The sequence below is a fragment of the Trematomus bernacchii genome, unplaced genomic scaffold (genome assembly GCF_902827165.1).
Source record: "Trematomus bernacchii unplaced genomic scaffold, fTreBer1.1, whole genome shotgun sequence".
Lineage (NCBI taxonomy): Eukaryota > Metazoa > Chordata > Actinopteri > Perciformes > Nototheniidae > Trematomus > Trematomus bernacchii.
Window position 1 is genome coordinate 2381759 of NW_022987851.1, and position 22860 is coordinate 2404618.

The 22860-nt window shown below is 40.7% G+C and overlaps 1 protein-coding gene across 1 annotated transcript in view; it reads right to left on the reverse strand.

The window, feature by feature from the left end:
• Positions 1-1821: 1821 nt before the first annotated feature.
• Positions 1822-22860, reverse strand: part of sgsm2 (small G protein signaling modulator 2) — a 99114-nt gene continuing 78075 nt past the window's right edge. The window contains 18 exon segments of the mRNA XM_034113254.1: positions 1822-2265; positions 4563-4730; positions 5830-5926; positions 6039-6148; positions 7455-7537; positions 8645-8769; positions 9805-9906; positions 9908-10183; positions 12065-12247; positions 12345-12473; positions 14012-14157; positions 14914-14978; positions 15650-15821; positions 19130-19264; positions 19663-19795; positions 20688-20851; positions 21535-21602; positions 21721-21845. Of these exon segments, the coding sequence (XP_033969145.1) occupies positions 2177-2265; positions 4563-4730; positions 5830-5926; positions 6039-6148; positions 7455-7537; positions 8645-8769; positions 9805-9906; positions 9908-10183; positions 12065-12247; positions 12345-12473; positions 14012-14157; positions 14914-14978; positions 15650-15821; positions 19130-19264; positions 19663-19795; positions 20688-20851; positions 21535-21602; positions 21721-21845 (2370 nt within the window). The 3' untranslated portion in view covers positions 1822-2176.

Consider the following 22860-nt stretch of genomic DNA (forward strand, 5'->3'; position numbering starts at 1 on the left):
GTTGGACATTTTAAGGAGGCGAGGAGATAAAGGGTCACATGACAAAAGGGGATTGGAAACCGTATCAAAAATGTCCCAGATACCCTTCAGATACAAACATGAGCACTCTGTGCTGTCACTGCGAAGACACACCTGATACTGATCCACTGAACACTAGAGGGCGTTTGGCATTAAAAGCAGCTTCTTTAAATACACACGTTTTTTTATTTAGACCAACCCAGCCCAGGTATGTTTTATTTCCAGAGGCTGGAGGAGAATCAGGTTCCACACGGACAATTGCAACCACTTTTCCTGACAGTGAGCATCTTTTACACCGAGTCACTCTAAGGACAACTGGGAATATTTCATTGTTTCATACTCTACAGATCCCATGGAAAGACCCTAACCAACAATAAATGTTTCCAACTAACATGTGTATGTGGCTTTGCATCACTATGTGTGTCAAGAGCTTCACTGCCGAACAAAAACCCATCACATTTCCAGCAATTCAAAGTTTAAAAATGAGGGGAATACCTGCTGCTGTAAATATTAAGTACAGCATCAAATACATCTGCCACCCCAAATAGTTTTGTTTGTGTATCGCTTTAAAAAAAATGAAACTATATTTGGAGAGTCCGTTTTAAAGATGAATGTCCTCAGTGGGAACCAATGGGAATGAGGCTGAGGCTACAGTGAGTTGGAAAAGCTTAGACTCTTTTGATGACAATTATAACAAATCTAGAATAATGCCAGGCTTTTTCCTAAAAGAATAGACAACTATAGTCAGTTCATATAATCAATCTGTTCCTTTTGTTTTTCTTACCAGTGAAAAGTCTATAATACTTGATTAGTTGGACAGTTTGTATGTTTCCTTAGTCAGTGGGTTTCTCAGCTTAGCGTACTTATCATCTTGCAGAAGCAAACTGAAACAGGGATGCAGGCAGGATTTTTCAAACACTGATGTCAAGATATTTATTCTAAAAAACGGTAGCATTTAAAACTTGAAATGTGTAATATGTGTGTAATCATAGACTAGTAATTCCTCCAGTGGCTATTAAACGCCCCAAATGACCAGATATATTACAAAGCCATGACCTTAGCATCCCTAGTGGGGAAAGCCATGTAACTACAAAACAGAGTCGCACCACTTTTATATCGAAGTATGGAGGAAGGCGTGTGCTTTGCTGTTGTGCTCTGCTGCCACGTCACTCAGAACAAGGACTACCCGCTCACTGCCATGCTCAGGAAAGTTGGCTGCAATTTATCCCAGAATTCTCCACAGTTGGCCGCTTGTGGCGCCTCCGGCCCCTGAACAACTTAGGGAGGCTTTCACAGGCACCAGGAAGGAAATCCTCACAAAAAAGTGCAACTAAGTACCTTGGGCTGTTACTGATAAAGGCAACATTTGTGTGAGAATGAACTCTTGGACAAAAAGCAAAAAGGGGGGGAAAACACACACACATGCTTATAGTAGAAAGCACTCATGAAAAGGTAGTTGGCACAGTCCATTTGGTCACTAATGAAAACTTCTTCTTGGCTAAGTCTTCTGCTCCTCGGACAATGTTGTTTGTAAATCCCGCCCCCTGTCAACCACTCAGAACGCTCAAGCCTTCCTGACAAGCATCCAACATGTTCTGGTTCAATGCAGTATTGATAGAGCCAATGCTGTCTGGAAGTGTGTGTGTGTGTGTGTGTGTGTGTGTGTGTGTGTGTGTGTGTGTGTGTGTGTGTGTGTGTGTGTGTGTGTGTGTGTGTGTGTGTGTGTGTGTGTGTGTGTGTGTGTGTGTGTGTGTGTGTGTGTGTGTGTGTGTGTGTGTGTGTGTGTGTGTGTGTGTGTGTGTGTGTGTGTGTGTGTGTGTGTGTGTGTGTATTCATGCACGCACACAAGCTCTGTAGCACTGGGGAGACTCAAGGATGTGTTCACAGTGTGATCAAACTCACAAGCATGCAGACAAATCCACATGTCTGAACGGACACCGAGGGCATTCCATGTGAAGGTGAATGTAAACAGTTGAAGCTCCAGAGCCAGGCTGTTGCTGCGGCGCTCTGCCCCACTCCCAGGGCCTTCAGCTGGGCAGGAGGGAGGCCTGGACCCCCCGGCCCTGCTCTGGATAGGGGAAGGCCTGGAAACACTGTCTCTCTGGGGGAGGAGAGTGCCCCCCCCCCCCCCCCTCTGAATCCTCACAGTCCTCTACAGTCACTTGTTGTCCATCAGAGACTGGACTCTGTGCACCAGCTCCCGCGCTACCTTCAGGATATGTTGGACATCATGACGCTCAGCCATCTCTGTGGATCAGACACACAGTTAGAGGGGGAACTTTAGAATATAGAAATAAATGGATTTCACATCACCTGCAAGAACAAACTTTGCTTCCATAAGATCGCAGGCTTTTCACCCCACCATCGTGTGTGGTTGTTAGGAACAAGTACAACTACAGTATAACACTTCTGCATTCAGATTGTTGTTTGACGTTAATATTTATAACCCAATTTGTTCGAAGCACGCAGGTGCCTTCGGAATGATAATACTAATGCTTATGTGGGTATCCATTACTTAGTTAAAGGTAGGGTAGGTAAGTTTGAGAAACCGGCTCGAGATACACTTTTTGTTATATTCCATGGAATGCTCTTAACATCCCGATAGCAATGAATATCTTAAGTGTTTAGACAAAAAATCCTTAAAAAAATGTCATCTGTGGAAGCCGTAGTAGTGTAAAAAGCACAACCAATCATTTTAGCCGGCCCGGCTAAAATAACTGGATGGCCTACCTGCCTGTCAGCCTTCCATCTGTGCACAAACTTATCTCGTGCCCTCATTGGTCATGTGCGCGTTCGTGTGTGTTGGAGGAGGGGCTCTATGACGGCCCGTCCACACAGCAGCGTTAAAAAAATCTTGGAGGTGGGCGTATCTGAAGCTTGGGGATTTTTTGCGAGCAAGGCAATCACCAATCACATGAATCTCCCGCCCCTGACATACGAAGCAAAAAAGCCCGAAGTAAACTGGATATAAACTCCCCAAAACAGGCGAAAACATACCACTGTCTCTGCCACCTCCCTCCATGCCTGGCTCCTCCGGTTTGTATCCCGGTAGGTAAATAGGGACTGGTCATAAAGCACCGGGTGATTCCCTACCGCTAATTTCTCCTCCATTTTTTGGAATATGAGGAAATGACCTGCGGTATGTCTCTCCCAGCATACACGTGGTTTGATTGGCTAGCGCTTGAACTGTCAGATTTGCATACACAGGATTTGATTGGCTGACGCTTCCACCTCAGCTTCAAAAGTTGAACATTGCTCAACTTTGAATCCTGAAAATCCTGAAAATCTCCGCTCTGCTGCCCACAATGCAGTTCGGCGAAAAGTGAGGCAAAGTGACGTCACCCCATTCAAAGTGAATGGGCAGAAGCGTTTCAAGATTTTTTAACGCTGCTGTGTGGACGGTCCGTAAGGAAGTGGCAGATTTTCTCCGGTTGTGTATTTTCAAATTCTAGCGATCTCGAGCCGGTTTCTCAAACTTACCTACCCCACCTTTAATGCTAAGAATTGAAATTATTTATTTTAGCTAACTTCCAACCATTTATCAATTACATTCAGGTCGACTAACTATTTAAACAATGTACGTATATATAATATTTAGCTAATTATTCAACCTTTTATCCATTATTTTCAAGCTACTTGAAGAATTGGTGTTTTACTTGTAGCTAACCATTTTATCCATTCTTTTTAGCTAACTCTTTAAAGCATTTATCAAAAACTTTAGGCTAACTATTTTACCAATTTATCCATTACTTTAGACTGATTATTCAACCATTTATTCATTACTTTGAGCTATATCTCAACCATTTATTCAATTTATTATAGCAAACGTTTTGAACAATTGGTTCATCAAGTTAGCCATCACTTTTAGCCAACTACTTCATCAATGTGTCTAATACATTTAGCTTACCACTTTACCCATATTTTTGTTGGCTAACTCTTTTAAACCTTAATCAAAAACTTTAAGGTAACTACTTTTACAATTTATTCATTATTTTAGCTCACCATTTTAACCAGTTCTTAGCTAACTATCCCAACAATCTGCCCATTACTTTTAGCTAACCATTTAGCCATCACTTTTAGCTAGCTAATTTAACATTTTTAGCTAGCTATTTACAGTAAAAGAAATGTTTTTATTACTTTTAGCCAAACATGTAACTAATATCTATTACTTTGGTCAACTATTACAACCATGTATCCCTAACTTTATTATGAATGATATATCTCTAGGTGTAATAGGCGGGATGTGTGCTAGTGTTTATAGGTGAGGTGTACTACTTCATTTCAAAATGAGCGTTTTATGTAAACATCTGAAACATCGATGTATCTGAATCTTTAATATATCAACACACTGGGATAAAAGCTCTTATGCTTAATCCTTTCCTGAATGATAGAATACTCAAATGTTCGACCCTACAAACAGTTCTGTTAAAACAACACCCGGATTTCTCCACAGAATATAACTGGTGAGAGCCAAATGTCTGATGGCAGCCACGTCAGGATAGTGAGAAATAAGATCAACACTATTAACTACACACTTAACTTACCATTGAAGAACTTAATGATGTCAGTGAAGTCCATGTTGTTGTCCCTGATGATCTCACGGTACACTGTGACCAGGGCCAAGGCCAGAAAGAGGACGAAGTGCTGCGAGGAAATCCTGGAAGCCACCCAGATCACCTCCCACACCGCAAACACATCCTCGTACAGGAGCTCTGGGCGGGGGGATTTATTGATTAAAGTTAATTACGACTTAGTCCAATGGTAACAGAATCAGCAACAAATAAAACATGCACTGCTACTGATAGAAGCATTAAGAGATCTTGCTACCACGACCTCAACTGGATGAATACATGTTACCTCTTTTTTTTTGCTTCAAACTGTTTGCTGCCAAGCAATGATGTTCTCCTGCCCAGTGGGGGGCTGTTACTAAAGTAACTGTAGCAATACAGCATTACATAAATACTCTGTTACACATAAAAGGTATGCACATGTGTACTTAAGTAAAAGTACAAAAGTCATCAAATCTAAATATTTAAGTGCAAAACATATATCATACTGTGCAGGTTATGACTTCCAGCTGTGAAAAGGTTGTCAGCATCTAAGGACGAATCATGGCCTTTCTATAACCATTATCAATTATGAAATTATCAAATGTTTTCATATATAAAGGTCATTTTAAAAGGTCATTTTTGGCTTTTATTCAAGAGAGTAAAAGGTTAAGAAACAAGCGCTGGATATTTAAAACTATATTACACTTTTTTTGTTTCTGTAATGTATTCTACAGATATAGGCTATAGACATATAAAATGTGGCAAAAGGTGTAATGTTGCTGGTATGAGGTCAAAATGACAATAAACAGATTTTTATCACTGTCAATCTTTCACATATGTTTAATATATTTTGTATTACTATAGGACAATATTTTGCTCAGAGATGTAGGAAAGTTAAAGCATAAAGAACACAAATACTCATGTAAAGAACCTCAGAATTGGACACTGTAAACGTTGTAATCTCCCCTGAGACAAATGTGTCATTTGTGATATATGGCTATATAAATAACATTTGATTGATAAATGTGAGGTATTGGTTACGTTCCACTGCTCCTGCCAGCCAGAGCATTGCCCACAGGTGTACCCCCCCCCCCCTCTGTGTCAACGCCTAAACAAACACTGTGAAGTGCAGTACGACGGGCACGTGAACACCTGCCAGCTTCCCCTCTGAAACACTGCTAACTGTGTGAGTGTGATCAGCAGTGTGACCCCCCCCCCCGAGGCTCAACATGAGAGTGAGACTTAAGGATGTGACGGTCACCTCTCTTGAAGTCCAGCAGGAACCAGCGGTAACAGAAGTAGAAGTGAGTGTAATCTCCGTTCTGCTGCATCAGTTCAAACAGCTCCGAGTCCAGGATCTGACATCAGAGTGAGAGCACAGAGAGCGTCAGAGGGACTGAGTGGAGGTGACACACTCCGTCTCACACACTCTCAAACACACACATACACAGAGGAAGAATTATCCATCACCTGGATCAGGGACCTCATGTTGGCAAAGTGTGTGTCCATGGCTCCACCATTAGGGAAGTTGTGACTCATCCTCTTCATTAGCTGAGTGAAACAGCTGTAGGCCAGGCACTCTGAGAGACACACACACACACACACACACACACACACACACACACACACACACACACACACACACACACACCCACACACACACACACACCACACACACACACACACACACACACACACACACACACACACACACACACACACACACACACACACACACACACACAAACACACACACACACACACACACACACACACACACACACACACACACACACACACACACACACACACACACATGTTGTTTTGGCACGTAACGTATATTTCCCACTAGCATTTTAAACAGGTGAAAATATGACTGCACAGAGTATCAGTTTTCTTTTTACATTTCAAGGTTTACTTAAAGGTGGGGTAGGTAAGTTTGAGAAACCGGCTCAAGATACACTTTTTGCTATATTCCATGGAATGCTCTTAACATCCCGATAGCAATGAATATCTTAAGTGCTTTGACAAAAAATCCATAAAAAAATGTCATCTGTGGAAGCCGTAGTGCTGTAAAAAGCACGACCAATCATTTTAGCTGGCCCGGCTAAAATAACTGGATGGCCTACCTGCCTGTCAGCTTTCCATCTGTGCACAAACTTATCTCGTGACCTGATTGGTCATGTGCGCATTCGTGTGTGTTGGAGGAGGGGCTCTGTAAGGAAGTGGCAGATTTGTTCCGGCTGTGTATTTTCAAATTCTAGCGCACTCGAGCTGGTTTCTCCAAAATTACCTACCCCACCTTTAATATTTTTGAAATATCTGTTGTTATCACCCCCTAAATAAAGGTGTCTTTATAGGTTTCAAGCACATTTTCAGCACCCTAAAATAATTGTTTCTAAAATGCTGAATGACAACAAATATCTATTACAGAGGAATATCATCTAAAAATGTAGAAAAACACATGTTGTTATCTGTAATAATGCACAAATACCTATTGTAAACAAAGTGAACAAATATGTAAGATTAAGAGAGAAAGAAAACTACCCAGCATTCACATTTTTATTTTAAAATCAAATGTCAATGTTAATGAATAAAGCTTCTAACTAATAATAATGTCATCATCTGAATTAAGAAAGTCTACCTTATCAGTGTTAACTTGAACTGAACTGACACACACACACACACTAACAGCCCTGCTGGTGTTTGTTGTTTAATTGCTGTAAACTATACACAATGCTAATGCATAAAACTCATGGCTGATGTTTTTTATTATCAATTTGATTATTGAATAAGGCATATTAGCTTCAGTTGTCCAACAGCTACAGGTGCTATTGTATCTGTTCTGTCAGGAGATATCAAACAGATGAGGATGTGTTCTCTCACCATCATCCAGGATGACCATGAGAGGAGCCAGCAGGTCACACATGCCCTGAACGTAGCCCATCTCTAAATGCTCCCACACAAAGCTGCAGATACAAACACATCACATTCAAATCACCACCGATACTGCACATGGGGGAATGGAACTTATTACATTCCATCGAGTAATGTATATAAGTGCACATTTGAAAATTATTGTATTGTATCACTTTTTATAATTTGGGACATTTTACTCAAGTTTGACTTAAAGATGCACCAACTGATAGTAGGCCACTGGTGGGAAGCACAAACACAGGACACATGATCACCTTTTCAATTGACATGGTGAACTTTATATTAACAGCAAGAACATATTGAGCAACATTACCATTAATTGCATTGTCATGTAGTCATGTAACTTGCCAACATATGAACTATCTCTTAGCTTTATTATTGCCCAGCAACAACTCCTGAAGGGAAACAGCAGTAAATAACAGGGATGAGAGCTGTGAGAGTATATCAGGGTTCATACACTTTTTCACCAATGATTTTCAATGACTTTTCCATGACCTTTACCTAATTTTCAATGACCAAAAAAATTACTCTTTCTCAGCGGTACCACTGAAAATGGTTTATTTGAACATGGAACAGGAAAATAAGGTCTGCATATGAAACATGTTGTGCCTATCTAAAACAAATCAAATAGTAGGCTTACTAGCTTCTACACGCTAAAGCAACTCAAATCTCTCACCAGCAAAATACCTCGTCAGTTAAATGCCATTTTACGTTTCATTACTATACTGTATGTATTATCATTATAGTATTACTATTTCGGCGATTACAGTAGATAAAATATAAATTATATTTGATGCAACTTTAGTTACATTTCCATGACTTTTCCAAAACTTTGGGAAAAATATTGTTTTCCATAACTTTTCCAGGGACTGGAATTAGCATTTTGAATTTCCATGACTTTTCCAGGTTTTTAATGACCGTAAGAACCCTGGTATATCAATACAGTCAAATGATAACCTGCAAAATCAAAACCAGGAGCTGAAAGACGTTAAAAAGAGGTGAGGGTTACTTCAGAGTCAGTTGATGACTCTCTGTGGGTTTGTACTACAAAAGACACCCTTCACATTACACAGTATTTGATCTTGTGTTTAGAAAAAGCTATGCTGTATATGAAAGGTTGAAATAGTTCTTTGACATACCTGCACATGATGTTGCGTAGTTTCTCCAGGTTGGCTGGGGTGAAGTAATAATAGTTGCGGTCGCAGCGCTGCACATCTTTGTCTATCCTGTGGAGGTTCAGGGCCACGGTGTCCAACAGCTCGATCTGCAGCAAGGAAAGGTGACTGTGTATGTTATCACAAGTGTTCTGAAATGTTCTGTTTCAAAATGAAAATGAGGCTAATGCTAACTTATTACAGATTTGAGGGGAAATATACAGACACAAACAAATTAAGTGAGTAAAATAAACACCTTCTTTTGTATTTTGGGTGTTTTTAGACCTCAACATAAACAAGTGCAAGAAAAAAACAATGTTTTTGCCTGTTGTTTAGTCATGTGATGATTTCCCCACTTGTTTCTGATTGTCTCAGTCAGATTGAATAAACAGATATATAAACTGTTGACCTTTAACAGTTTTAAAGGTCAACTAAAAGAATGGTTGAGAAACAAACAAACGTGCAATCACCGCTAAATGCACTTTAAACACAGGGGTATCTCCTCCTGCACTTGATGTATCTCTTGTATCTCCTCCTGCACTTTATATGTTGTAGCTGCTACATTGTACTGCCATGTGGTAAATGCTTATATGCTGCTCATGCTCTTTCTGCATGTCATGTATTTATTTTTGCTATGTATATAAATGTCATGTTCTTAAATGTTGTATGTGAGGGACTACGGATGGAAATGAGCTCGTTTACGTTTTGAAGCATTAATTGTTAAAGTGTTCATCAATGTGCATTGTCCCTCTTCAAATAAACGGTTACATGAAAATGAAAATAAACAGGACAGAATATGCTTAACGGGTACTGTACTATGCTAGTTGATACTTTAATTAAGCCAATTAGGTTTTTTCTTCCACGTTTTCTGAAATGTTATTCTAAATAAGCAAAGTAAGCATTATCCAATGCTAACTTTTGGTGAATTTAGGAGAAATCTATATACTGAAATTGACTAAAATAGCAATAAATACCTAAAAGTATCTTTTGGATGTTTTCTTTCCAGTTTTCCTTTACGCTATTTTGCTTACTCACCTTGAGGTGAACTAGCTGAAAATAATTGACTAGTGCATGTAAAACTATGTTTTTGCTGTTGTGTATTTATGTCACAATCGTAAACAGACACACGTATGAACTGTACATACTGTGTATGAGGAGAGTGAGGGTGAAAACCCCTCTGCAGCTCCTCCGTTGGTCACCAGTTTGTCCAGCTGACTGCACAGCCTGTCCTCAGTCAGAGAGTCCTGACGCCCCCCCGGAGTCCTGCCCTCCTCCCCGCCCCCCCCCTTCCTCCTCCGTGCTCTGCCCGTCGTCGATGCTGGACAGGATCTGGGAATGAGCAGAGGTCACTGAGTAGTTTCTGGAGGAGGGGAGACCCGAGTCGGGGGAGTCAAACTCCACCAGCGGTCGCTCCTCTGGGGGGAGGACTGCAGGGGGAACCAGGGTGGTCATGGTGGGGGTACCGTCCTCTCCACTGGGGATCTCCTGGCTCCCCGCATCCGGCTCGTCCACCGACATAAACACCTAGAGGACAAAGGAACTTTAAAAGTGACAGAAGACAGCGGTGGAAATGATGAAGGGTGTGGGGTCATACATCGCACCACATGGATCGATGTGATTTCACTACTCAAGTCATGAATTTTAAATATCTGAAATATAAGTGTGTATGTATATATATATGAACATGGGTATAGCTTGGTATCTATGTGCGTATGAATGTATATTTGTGAAATCATCCCTCTGTGCGACCCTTGACGAAATATGAATTGTATGAGTGGAAGCAAGCCGTAGCCACTGGAGGATTCTTTTTATTTATTCTTTTTTATTTCAGTTTTTAAATAAAAAGTAATGAAAACCTTAACGTAAAAGGTAAAGAAAAAAGGATTTACTAGATACATCTGACAAGATATCCTTCACCCTTAGCACGGGACAATCAATGGATCGTAGAATACCCATGATGCAACATTTTTGTCCCAGTTCCTGTTTTGTAACACTAGGGTTGCGGTCGAATAGTCCATTTAGTTTAGGAACCTTCCTAACGGAGTGAAATGACCCGGAAGTCCCTCAGTGGCAGCCATGATAAGTGCCGTTCGAATTCTCTAAATTAAAAGGAAAGGAGGTTTCAAACTTCCTTTATAACCTCCTTTAGCTTAGGAACCACTGGACCTCCCTAACCGAAAGGAGAGGAGAAAATGCTGCCCCACAATGCCTTGCCGCGGCATTTGCCGTCACACAACAGTCGGCCGTTCACGGAAACAACCGATTATGAACGAGAAATGATATCATGAAAGTTACGGTGCTTATTAAGCATTTTAAAACGTATGTGGTAAGTTGCCAAAGTGCTTTGTTTTGAACGTTCATCAGTATTATAATCAAAAAGAGAAATATGAACGTTAGTTTTTACTGAAATGATCAAATAAAGTCAACATGTCACAGTCTTTACTGAGCTGTGTGGGGTTTGTTCAACTTTTAAAAGATGTTTGAATGGTAATATACACAGTGATAGATGTTAAGGACTAACGTTTATAATAAATACATTTGTATTGATTTTAAGATCTTTTCATACAATCATACGTATTGGGATCATTTGTATTAATGAGGACCGGAGGGAGAGGGTGACGAGCATAAGTTTCACTTTCCTTTTTTATTTCAATTCCAACTTTGGTCATGAAGAATATGTTTCTCTGTTGTCCCCGTTCATAAAGCATAAAACAACAGCATCAGAGCACGGTGCAGAGTCTCTAGATGAGTTTACAGTAGTCCCTCGTTCTTATTAAACATCCATGTTGTAGTCCGCTGTATAGAAAACTGTAGTTTCCATAGTTTCCCCACAGCAGCAGACGCACATTTATGACCTCCGCTGGCGCATCATAAACACGTCGGATAGTGAAAGTGCAGTCGGATTCTCTAAAGTACCGCAGTCTCTTCTCCTAAATCCTTTTGAATTCTCCTATCCACTATCCCTTAACCCCGTGACGTTTCACTCCGAGGTCAAGGAATAGACGATAGGGTTAGAACTTAGGAGCTGTTTTTTTGGAGTATTCGACCGCAACCAGGGTTTCTGTTTCTCAGACTTGACAAAGCTTCTCCAGAGCCACAGAAACTTTACAACTGTTTCACAGGCTAATAGAAACACAGTATAACTTGTTATCTTTTATTGATAGACTGCCCTCTAAGTAATCAAAATGGTGACATTTTATCACTGTAAAAAAATCAAGTTTTGGGAAAAATGTAATGTGCAAAATATGAATATTAGTGATATTAAACAATTCATTTCATGCATACCTGAATGATACTAGTAACAGCATTGCTTCTATTGCATATATTGGTCTCAGCCTCTGTCACAATTACAACTCAAATTGAGCTTAGTCTAATAAGGAGTCAGATGTTTGTCGGTTTCTTCACCTCGTTGCTGAGCGTGGAGTCTCTGTGAACGAGTCGCAGGACGTGGCTGTCGATGCTGCTGCCCGAGGAGAGCTTGGCAAAGATGGCCGACTGCATCTCCTTCTCCCTCTGCTTCACGATCACCTCACACGCTTTCCACTCCCGCATCACCTGCTGGTAGCGCTCGCTGATCTTTGCATCAATCTGCAGAGGGGAAAAAGGCATCAAACACACATTGCTTTTCAATAGTGTGTGCATGTGTGTGTGTGTGTTTATGTGTGTTTGTTTTAATGTGCTGTACCTGACTCATGTCCTTTTTGCCCATGCCAAACTTGTAGTGTCCAAGCAGGAAAGGCCACACCTCCTTTCTGATGTCATGCTGCACTCCGCCATAATAAACCAGCCTCAGCAGCTCCAGCTCCTTATAGTTCTACACATACACAGAAAATAACAATAGGAAGATTAACCCAGGAGAAGAAGAAAGATGACAGGAAGAAGACGCCTGATGGGAGCGGAACAAGAGAAAGAGGAAGGCATGAATAATGGAGCAGTGATTGAGACTGATGTAGGAAGACATAGATGAGCACAGATGATAAAGGACAAAGATATGAATAGAGTGTTAATTACTGGTGATGACATTGTTGGAGATGATGGATGATTACAGTGGCTCCTTTAATAGCTACGATGGTATCATTCTGCACTCTGTGATGAGACTGAAACTCATTAAACCTCCATTAGATTGAAGGAGAGAGGAGACTGCAGGAGCAGTAAATGATCCCTGACTTAGAATTATTATACAACTACAGTAGAGAAGGGTGTATTATATATGAGAAATAGAAACACATTAAAAAGAGGCAACTAAAGCTCAATTATAACGATATAGGCCTCCAAGTGCTCCAAAACTGTCGGGAAAAGTACGAAAATATGTGTTTTAAAGTATTTTACTCAAAACTTTCCTAGCCTATCTGTGGCTTAAGGCCCAAGCCCACTATATACCTGTGTGTCTTCCGCATAACAATGGAAATGGTTTAATGGTGATGGAGGATAGTGCCAAGGGGAAGGAGGTGAACGAGGATAAGGAGTGGACCCAGTACTGAACCCTGGGGGACACCCTGTGTAACACTGGAGCAGCTTGACCTGTGGTCGACGACTTTAAACTATTGTTGTTTGTCTGCGAGGGACTTTAAACTATTGTTGTTTGTCTGCGAGGGACTTTAAACTATTGTTGTTTGTCTGCGAGATATGCGAGAAAGCACGCAAGCATGACACCCGTGATACAAATGTCAAATGTTCGATTATAAGTCTCTCAGTGCTCCAAAACAGTGGGGAATATTTTACGGATTTTACCCCTAACCTAGTCCTAGCTCCTAGCCTGTCTGTGGCATTCAGGTTCAAGCTCACTATTTTTCACTGAAAAACATGCTAATCATTCAAAACAGGTTACACATGCTCAGGTATTGCAGCATAACAGCTGGGCACTAAAAAAAAACTCACTACTAATTGGGGACTACTTTCAGCTGCAGATTAAATCTACATATGAGAGTAGTTGCAGTGCAGGATGCTGTTTTTTAGAATTGAGTAAAAAGAACGACAGTGCATGTTTATGGCAATGAAGGAAAATGTCACCCAGCGCAACAGTGACGTTCATTGGTGTGTTTTTAATGTAACTTGCACATATATATTATTTACGTCTCACCTCACTTAATAAAATATTACAGTAAATAAGACTGGCACGGCCCTACACAGCACGAGGTGATTTATCTATGGGGCTTGATCAATGCTGAGGATGACTTGGCAATCTGCTGGCTTTTAAATTCCCTGGCCTGCAGGTTGGGGGGTAGAGGGGGGTCAGATGGTGCAGGGAGGCGATTAATAATGTTGTTATGTTGTTGTAATTCCTTCTACTTGCTGGCAGAGGTCGATCACGCTGCCATATTTGATGTACTGTGAGCCTCCCGGTGAACCCACCTTGCAGTCCTTCTGGTACTTGCTCCACACCTCCTTGCTGAGGCCCCCGGACGCCTCGCAGGGTCTGTCGGGGGGGACCATGTTGTGGTTGACCAGAGCTGACAGGTGAGTCCGCACGGTGGACAGGTGTCGGCAGTAGGCCAGCCCTGATGGACAGGTGAGACATGGTCAGACACCTAGCTGAGACCAAGCATCAGTACAGGCAGTGTGGAGATGCAGAAATTACAATGGTATGATAATACAGTAAAATCTATGATATCAAGTGATTATTTAACCATAAGCACGAACCCTTAGTAAACTGTGCACTCACCATTCATATATTTTGAATAGTAATAGACCAATGCATACATTGTAAAATACATGTTTTATATTATAGTACAATGTGCATATTTTGTATTTCTTATCTTTAAATATTTATATTAATTTATTTAAACTTTTATAAGACATTTTACTTTACATGCAAAACTGACTTAGTTTAATAACTAAAGTTGTAATTGTTGTATTGTTATATTGAGTTCAATACACTATCAATAATCAAATAAGGTTTTCAGATTGATGATGTAATTAAAAACAGCTCTCCTTTGCAAAACAATATTTAATGACAATATAAAAGCATTATGTAACCCAGCAGTTCATTACAGCCTTTATTACACATTTGACATATTTAGAGGAACACTTCATTAAAATGTGCTAACGTAATACTTTATCAGGCAGCAGCGTAGAGCCATATATTATAGCCATATATTATCCTGAAATTACTTTAATTGATTTTAAAATCAATTGTGCTCTCAACTAGAAGCCAGCAGTATGATATTGATACAGCAGGCTGCTAAACCCAAGCAAATACATTGCTGTTGTCTAAAGTAACACATATATAGAAAACAGCAACATGTTGTACTTACATCCATAAAAGGCTCTGGAGACGATCTGCCTCTTCATGTTCTGGCAGAGCATCTTAAGAGGAATACTGGTGGAAAGAAAATAAATCCACCATAATTGTCATACACTGTAAACATGCGCTCTTAATGACGAAAACCACCACCTTGGCTGAAAGGTGGTGGATTTCGTCAAAAAAAACATCAAGCAAAAACCCCTTATTTTTCTGATGGAGAGGTGTACTAAATGCTGCCTCCACAAAATATCTAGCTCCAAAGTCAATAATAATTGCCACAATGCGGCAACGCTTAAAATAATGTGGATTTCACTTGCTCTAATAAGTGTCAAGATTAAAGTGAACAGTCCATCCCAAAAAGATGTTTAGGTTTTTGCTTAGCTTGTCCCGTATTAGATCCTCTTTCCGCTGTGATTTAAATTTGATATTCTAATTCATGCAGCAGTGAATCATAAAATCTTAGTCTGAAGTCCGTTTCAAGTTTAAAACATTTTGAACGACTCTGTAAAAAATCAGTTTGTAGGAGTGATTTCTACGGAAGCCCTAAACATCTTCATTGCCCTTCAGAGCTTCCATGGGTCCACATCAAGACAATTTAATAATTACAATTGGCTTTCCAGAATTTTTAATTGATGACACCTCATTTTATGCTCATTAATGTAAAAACCAAAGTCAGTGTGATCCTTAAGAAGTATGTACATCAAATTAAGACTGACTGTAGCACACTGAAGTGAATCAGGACGTACGTGTGGATGTCTGCCGGGTGGATGCAGGTGCAGCCGGCGGGGAATTCGAAGGACACGTTGGTGCCCGCCGTGGAGCAGGACAGGCACAGCGGTTCGTGAGCGCTTGCTTCGCCCTGTTGCCACGACGACGGGCTGCCTCCGAAGCCCTGCATCTCCATCATCTCCCCGTGGTCTGAACCAGAGAGAGCGAGAGTGAGAAGACAGAGGAAGAGTTCTGAGACTAAATGGATGTGCTACACTCTTTGTTACAGTGCCTATGTTCTGTGCCTTACATATTATGACATAGGCCCCTCAGCTCAACCATAAATACATGTTTCATGTATTGTTGTCATGACATCAAGAGATGAGTAGATGGATGAAAGTTTTACACTCATGTGAGAGCTGGAAAACAAGCTTATAGAGGAAAGCACAAGTGAAGAGGGGAAAGAGTAGGAAGAAGGAACGGAGCTGAGGGAGAGAGACAGGCAGAGAGGATGCTGGGAGGCCATGCTGGTGCAAATCATTCAGGGGGGGAGAGACAGCAGCAGGAGAGAGGAGGAAGTATCAGAGGAAGAGGAAAGGAAGGAGCTGAAAGTAGAAGACAGGGACGAAGCTGACGCTCAGGCAGTGCGGGATGCATAAAGCCAGAACAAGACAAGAAATCAGCAACAAAAACAAACATGGACACCAGTAAAAGGGCACACAAAGGGGAGGGAAAAAACCATAAAGAACGTCAACATTCAATAAATGCTCTTCACCTTAATTCTTCAGGTTGGAGCTGATGACCTGTCATAAATATGAAGTTGCGTTTTTGGTAACCCCCGAAAGACAAATTAATGAACGAAAAAAAAAACGAAAACAGAAAAAATGCTGGAGTGAGACCGAACATTTGGCCTCCCCCCTCTTTACTTTAGGACTACACTGGATCAACGTGTGTTTTATTTGGGCGACCCCCGCTCACACGAGGACTCCACATCTCTACTACTGCGGAACCCCACAGGACCGTAATGAGAGGGGTGGAGGAGGGGGGCGAGGGGGGTGGGGTAAGGGGGGGGTGGCGGGGTTAGTGAAGAATTACAGTGAACAGCATTGCAGCGAACGACTGCACAAACAGAGGAGGAACAAGTCAGAGCAGAGATAGAGAGAAATCAAAACGGACAAAAAGGAGGAGACTGTGAAAGGATTTTCCATCACAAATACGTAGAAACACATAGTCGTTCTTTTAAAAGAAACAAAAACCATGAAATGGGTGCATTTTTTTCCCATGCAAAAACTGTCAGGCATGTTGCAAGTTCGAAATGAAAGGGCAAAAAGAAGGAAACAAGAGTTAAGTCAAATTAAAGGAGTGCAAAAAGCAAATGATCCAAGCGATTCCTGGCCTCAAACCCAAAAGGGTCGAGTCATGCTTCCAGAGCTAAACCCTCTCCGAACTCTAAACACACTGCAGATCACAGAATGCAAAGGCCTAGACTAGGTGACATGGGGAAGTTTGACAGACAGTTGGTGAAGTCGCCTTGTTTTGGCAACACTCTATAAAACAACCCTCTTCATTTGCCAGTGTGTGTTTCCAGTGTGCGTTAACAGCCGTGTGTAAGGATCCATGCCAAGCCTGCGGATTAAACTGTGTCGCTGAGCGGTGGGAAGAAAGACAAGAGACGTTTAGCAGGAAGAGTGTCAGCGGCTGCTGTGGCATTAACTGGATATCTGATCATATCTGCGACAAAGGCCAGGGACAGGAAGTTATTGTTTCAGGATACAATGCCCTGGGACTCTTCATTCCCTCCTCAAGCGGAGCAAATTCAGCTCATAAAAGAGCTGAACATGTAGTACATTTTTGAGGGAGTGGATGGATTTGGTATACCAGGGGATGATCATTTGTTTTAGAGATAATCCTTAATATTCTGGCTGCTTATTGATTGTGTGAGATGAAGACTTCCTCCTCTTCTTCCTGTTCTCCTCCATCCGAGGCTTCGTCTAAAATAGAGTGGTACAGTCACGAGTCCTAAAACCAGAATACGAGTTAGCATATTATCACTTACGGTTCTCTTGTTTCGAAGTCAAGGTTTTTTTGAACGTTTTTTGGTAAAAAAAAGCTTGAAATAAGATCGGTGGTTAACACAAGCTCAGGATATATCAACCCAGTCTCACGGCATTTCGTGTTATAGTCACAACATTTAATCTATTGATTCGTGTTCACCAACACGATTTTCCCCTTTTTTTCGTGTCACACAGAACGATTTTAAAAGCAATGTACTTCTATTGGTAGTATGTTTCGTGCCTGCACCACGTCTTTTTGTCTGGTCGGGTCTTGGAAGACCGGAAGCTGTGTGGTTAAAAAAAACATGTTCTTACTCAATATCAAGCCACGATTATTGTTTTTATTTTAAATCGTATAATGTCTGACTTTTTTTGCCGTCCGCGAGGAAAAGAAATGGGGCTCAGAGCCTCAGAATACTGATATCTGTATTTTTTAAATCTTTTTTTCCTTCTAATTTGTTATTCTTTTCTAAATAACACACTGTTATTTACTCAACAATAACACACAATTATCCTTGTTTTTATTTATTTGTTCAATTCTATAATCTCTGGCTTTTTTGCCGTCCGTCAGGAACTGAAATTTCAAAATAAAATAACCGGAAACAGACGTAGGCCTATAAGGGACATTTCGAGCATCATTGCGATACACACCCACTGAACTGATTACCCAAGATCCTCAGCTATGGTTTAAGCTCGGTGATTGGATGTTTTAGCCGCAATGCACGTTGGGATATGGTGTTTATGCGATATGAAGTCCGAAAAACATTTCGGAGTTTAGGATGGCCGAAGACACTACACTACCCATAATCCTCAGCTATCGTTTGGGACTACAGTCCCTTTGCTTGAAAACCCTGTGATTAATCTTCAAGCTCTAGGATTGGATGTTGGAGTGGCAGTGTGCCAAGGTTACGCCAAGTGTCAAACAGCACTTTGAAATGGAACGAAACCACGGCAGACTATCCAAACTGGACTCGAACGGGAACAGCCCACCCCTTCCTGTTCTACACAATTCATTATGGCAGGCCAACGCAAGGTAACTTCTTCTGCCTATTTTGTATTCTGTTTACCAAAATATGTCTTGAAATGTTACATTAGGAAAAATATTTTTTGAACTTAAATAAACCATTCGGGGTGACATCCGTCTCTTTTTATTATTATTAATTTCTCAATGGTTCAAATGTATAAAGTGCGTTATTGTCATAAAAACCCTAGCAACAATTTTGTGTTGATCAACCTGAAAATCCTTGTGAACAGAGGTAACCCCCGCCTACGCCACACTGTTGGGCTCAGCCGCGGGAAGCACACACACAGGCAGACGAAGCTGGGGGAGGAGGGGTCGGGCGGGAGGGGAGGACCTGAGGGGGCATGATGGGTGGGATGCAGGGGGGGACGTCTGAAGCCAGGGAGGTTGAGGTCTCAGGAGTGGTTGGGTGGGTTTGGTGGGAGTGTTAAGGTGATAAAAACCTTTCATGACATTAGGGTCTGTGAGGTTCCGCGAGCAGATCATTGAGATCATAGCATGGAGCCTATCTTCCTCTTCCTCGTCATCGTCCAACGACGGAGCGCGGCTGCCCGTGGTGTGGTGGTAGTTTATAGTGACTGCTTGCACCAGTGGGACAACAGAGAACACAGTTAGAAAAGAGCCAACCTGCAGACCTCAGGAAGAGCATTGTGGGAAAGACACCGTCCTACACCCATCATGGGAAGATAACAATAAGTATCTTTCGATCTTACATAAACAAAACCTACTTTTTCTTGCATTTACTTATTATTTATTGAATTATTTTACTTCCTTATTCCTTCATCGGGGGCCGGGACTTACGATTTTCATTGCTAACAACTACACCGTGGGTTTTGTGCATATTAGAATAAAACATTTAAATCTTTGAAATTCTAATTTGTGTATTCACAATAGAAGGACGATTATGTTTTTTCCTCTCCTGCCTCGTGTGCATAAACTAAACTAGTGTGCATAACAGTGTGGAAATGTGTCTTACTGGCGTCGGTTCGATATCCAGGGTAGACGATGCGGAACACGTAGTCAGCAGCCGTCTCCTCCTCCACGCTCCCGTCCTGGTCCAGCAGTCTAGCAGCGCTGCTCCTCTTCCTCAGTTTAGGGAACACTTTACCCTGCAGAACACAAACAAGTGTATCGAATTTACAAAATGGCCACAAGGCTTTTACTGTCTAATAAGCCAGATCATTCTGAATATATATATATATATATATATATATGTATATGTAATTAAAAGGAAACGAAGGTCATTGTTATTTGGTATGATGGTAGGCAAGTTGTTGTTGCGGTTGTAAGTAAAGCAAAAACACCTTAAACCGGCATTCTCTCTAATAGCTAATAGACTCCTCTGGTTACACAAATAAGTGTGATTGTATAGAAGTCTATGAAAAAATGACCTTCCTTTCACTTGATTTATTAGCTCAGTAAAAATATTTTTTTACAACAGTCTTCCTCATGACAGCATGGTATTTATTTAGTAGATTATGTTTTTTAATTAATAGTCAAATAGAAGACATAGAAGTGCATGCTTTAGGGCAGGGCTACCTTGTGATTGACAGTGTGAGGGGGTTTTCCAAGTTTTTGCCTTATAACTTTAACCCTATTTACTGTAATATGTTGCATTTCACAGCCCCATCCCCCACCTTCAATATTTGTACCAGCTCTTTCTCTACTATACTTTTTATTGGATAAATGAAAAAGATGTCAACTACCTTCATATACATTAGCATATTTATTATTTACAAATGTTGTCTATTCAATGTTTCACAAATAATGACACCAAATAAAATTAAAGGCAAAATGACAGCCCCCAATTTATTCTGATAGGTGTATTTATTTTAAGTCAACAGTTTAGTGCAGTCATTACACTGTCCGATTATTCTCAGCTGGTGGCATAGACAGGGAGACTGAAAGTGCCCAATGTGCGCACATCTTACCTGCACCTGGATTTAAATACAATCTAATATTATGTTTGGTTGCAAATAGAAATGTTAAAAAGTGACACACCTTGCCTTTCTGTGACCAGAGGGGGGGCTCCAGCTGACCCCGGGGTAAGAGGCCTGTTTCCAGACAGGAGAGGAAGGCCAGCAGGTGACCGCCGGGGGGGAAGTGGAGAGGCGGCCGCTGGATTCCATCCTGACTCACAAGAACCAGCGTACCACCACAATCAGCTGGGAGGTGGTGAAAATACATCAGGCAGGAAAAAGAGAAAAATAACATTTATAAATATATTCTATTATAGAACAAGAAAAAAAGGAGAAGAAAAAGAACAAGCAAAACAACAAGAAGAACAAAAATAAGAACAAGAACATCAAGAAGAACAAGAACAAGAACAAGAAGGAGAACAAGAAGAACAAGAACAAGAACAAGAAGGAGAACAAGAAGAACAAGAACAAGAACAAGAAGGAGAACAAGAAGAACAAGAACAAGAACAAGAAGGAGAACAAGAAGAACAAGAACAAGAACAAGAAGGAGAACAAGAAGAACAAGAACAAGAACAAGAAGGAGAACAAGAAGAACAAGAACAAGAACAAGAAGGAGAACAAGAAGAACAAGAACAAGAACAAGAACAAGAAGGAGAACAAGAATCTCCTTGAGGAAAGAAAATAGGTTTTCACTATGTTGTTTTGTAGTTACAGTTGAAATAGAAAATATGAAATCATAATTTCCTAGATACATTTTTGTATTTGCTTTGTTTCTCAGGGCTTTTTGATGACTATTATGCACTTATAAATGAGCCATTTTAATATTATTTTGATATGACTGCAGCTCAAGAAACACTTACAAACTAGCTAAATACGCTGATGTGGTTGATGCAGTGTCATTTGAATGCTCTGGAGGAAGGTAAACTCACGGCGCTGGTGGCAGTGGATACACACTATCTGGCGCAGAGGGACAGTCAGTGCGTAGTCCCAGTAGATACTGAGAGACGGAGAGGGGGAGAAAGGTGCAACATGAAGCTTCAGAGGCAGATTCAACTTATTCTTTCATTAAATGCACATTTTTCCATCAGGGGCGTTAGATCATATACTGTATATACCTCTTCTCCAGGTCACACTCTCCCAGCGTGCCGTTGATGAGCTGGTTGGGGGTCCACTTCAGGGTGAGGTGTTCTCCCGCCTGGTGGAGAGACAAGTAGCCTCGCAACACCTCCATGTCCTTCTTCTACCATGGAAGAAGGAAGAGGAAGAAGAGATAACATAGCATGAGACTTCAGTAATAAGGAGCATGAAACAGAGGGGATCCATGACACAGTTTTATCTAAACAACTGCTGTGAGATGTTCAGCTTAACCACCTGAAAGCTTGCTCTCTAATCTAAGTTTAACATTTTGGGGAAAATGCTTCTTCTCTTTTTTATGGGAAGATCAATACTTTTGATTTCAATCTTCTTATAACTCATAAAGTAAGCAAATTAGCAGAATTCCCAACATTTGGACTATTTACTTCAATCATTTCATATTTTAGCCTGAATAAACAACACAAACATATTTACGATTCCATCAATATAATAATATAATATAACATGTGATATGATACAATACACTACGATATGAAACAATACATACAATACAAAATATACAATAAGATAAGACAATGTACTATCAGTCCCAATACTATACAATACAAAACAATAAGATACGCTACTTGACAAACATTTGACATACATGTGTGTACGGATGCACTCTGAACACACATGTAACTTGTGCTCAGAGTGAAAGAAGAAAAGTCAAATGGTTTAAGTCCAAATTAGAACATGGGGTAGTGGTGCACTTCAGACTCTTGTGGCCAAAATGAGTATTAAAACAAGTTAGTCAAGTCATACACAGGAGAAAAAAACGAATTTAATCTAACAAACTATTTTTCTCTTGTTCTTACTTGCCTGTCAGTGCTTGACATTTCTGTTTACATTTGAGTCTAACTAAAGCTCTGTTTAATCAAGATTTTGATCTTAACTGACTATGGTTTCTCCTAGAAAATAACCCTCAGATCACGTTATTTAAAAAAGGTTTGCCGGGCCTCTTACTTTGATCTACAATCATTTAATAGAAAGTTTATCAAATTCTAACTAAATAAGTTCTGAGATGCTGTAAATACTGTATATGTCACTGCGTGGCGGACTCTAAGGACATGCCGATGGTGAAACACTAGCAATCAACTTCTGGTATTTTCCGTGATGTT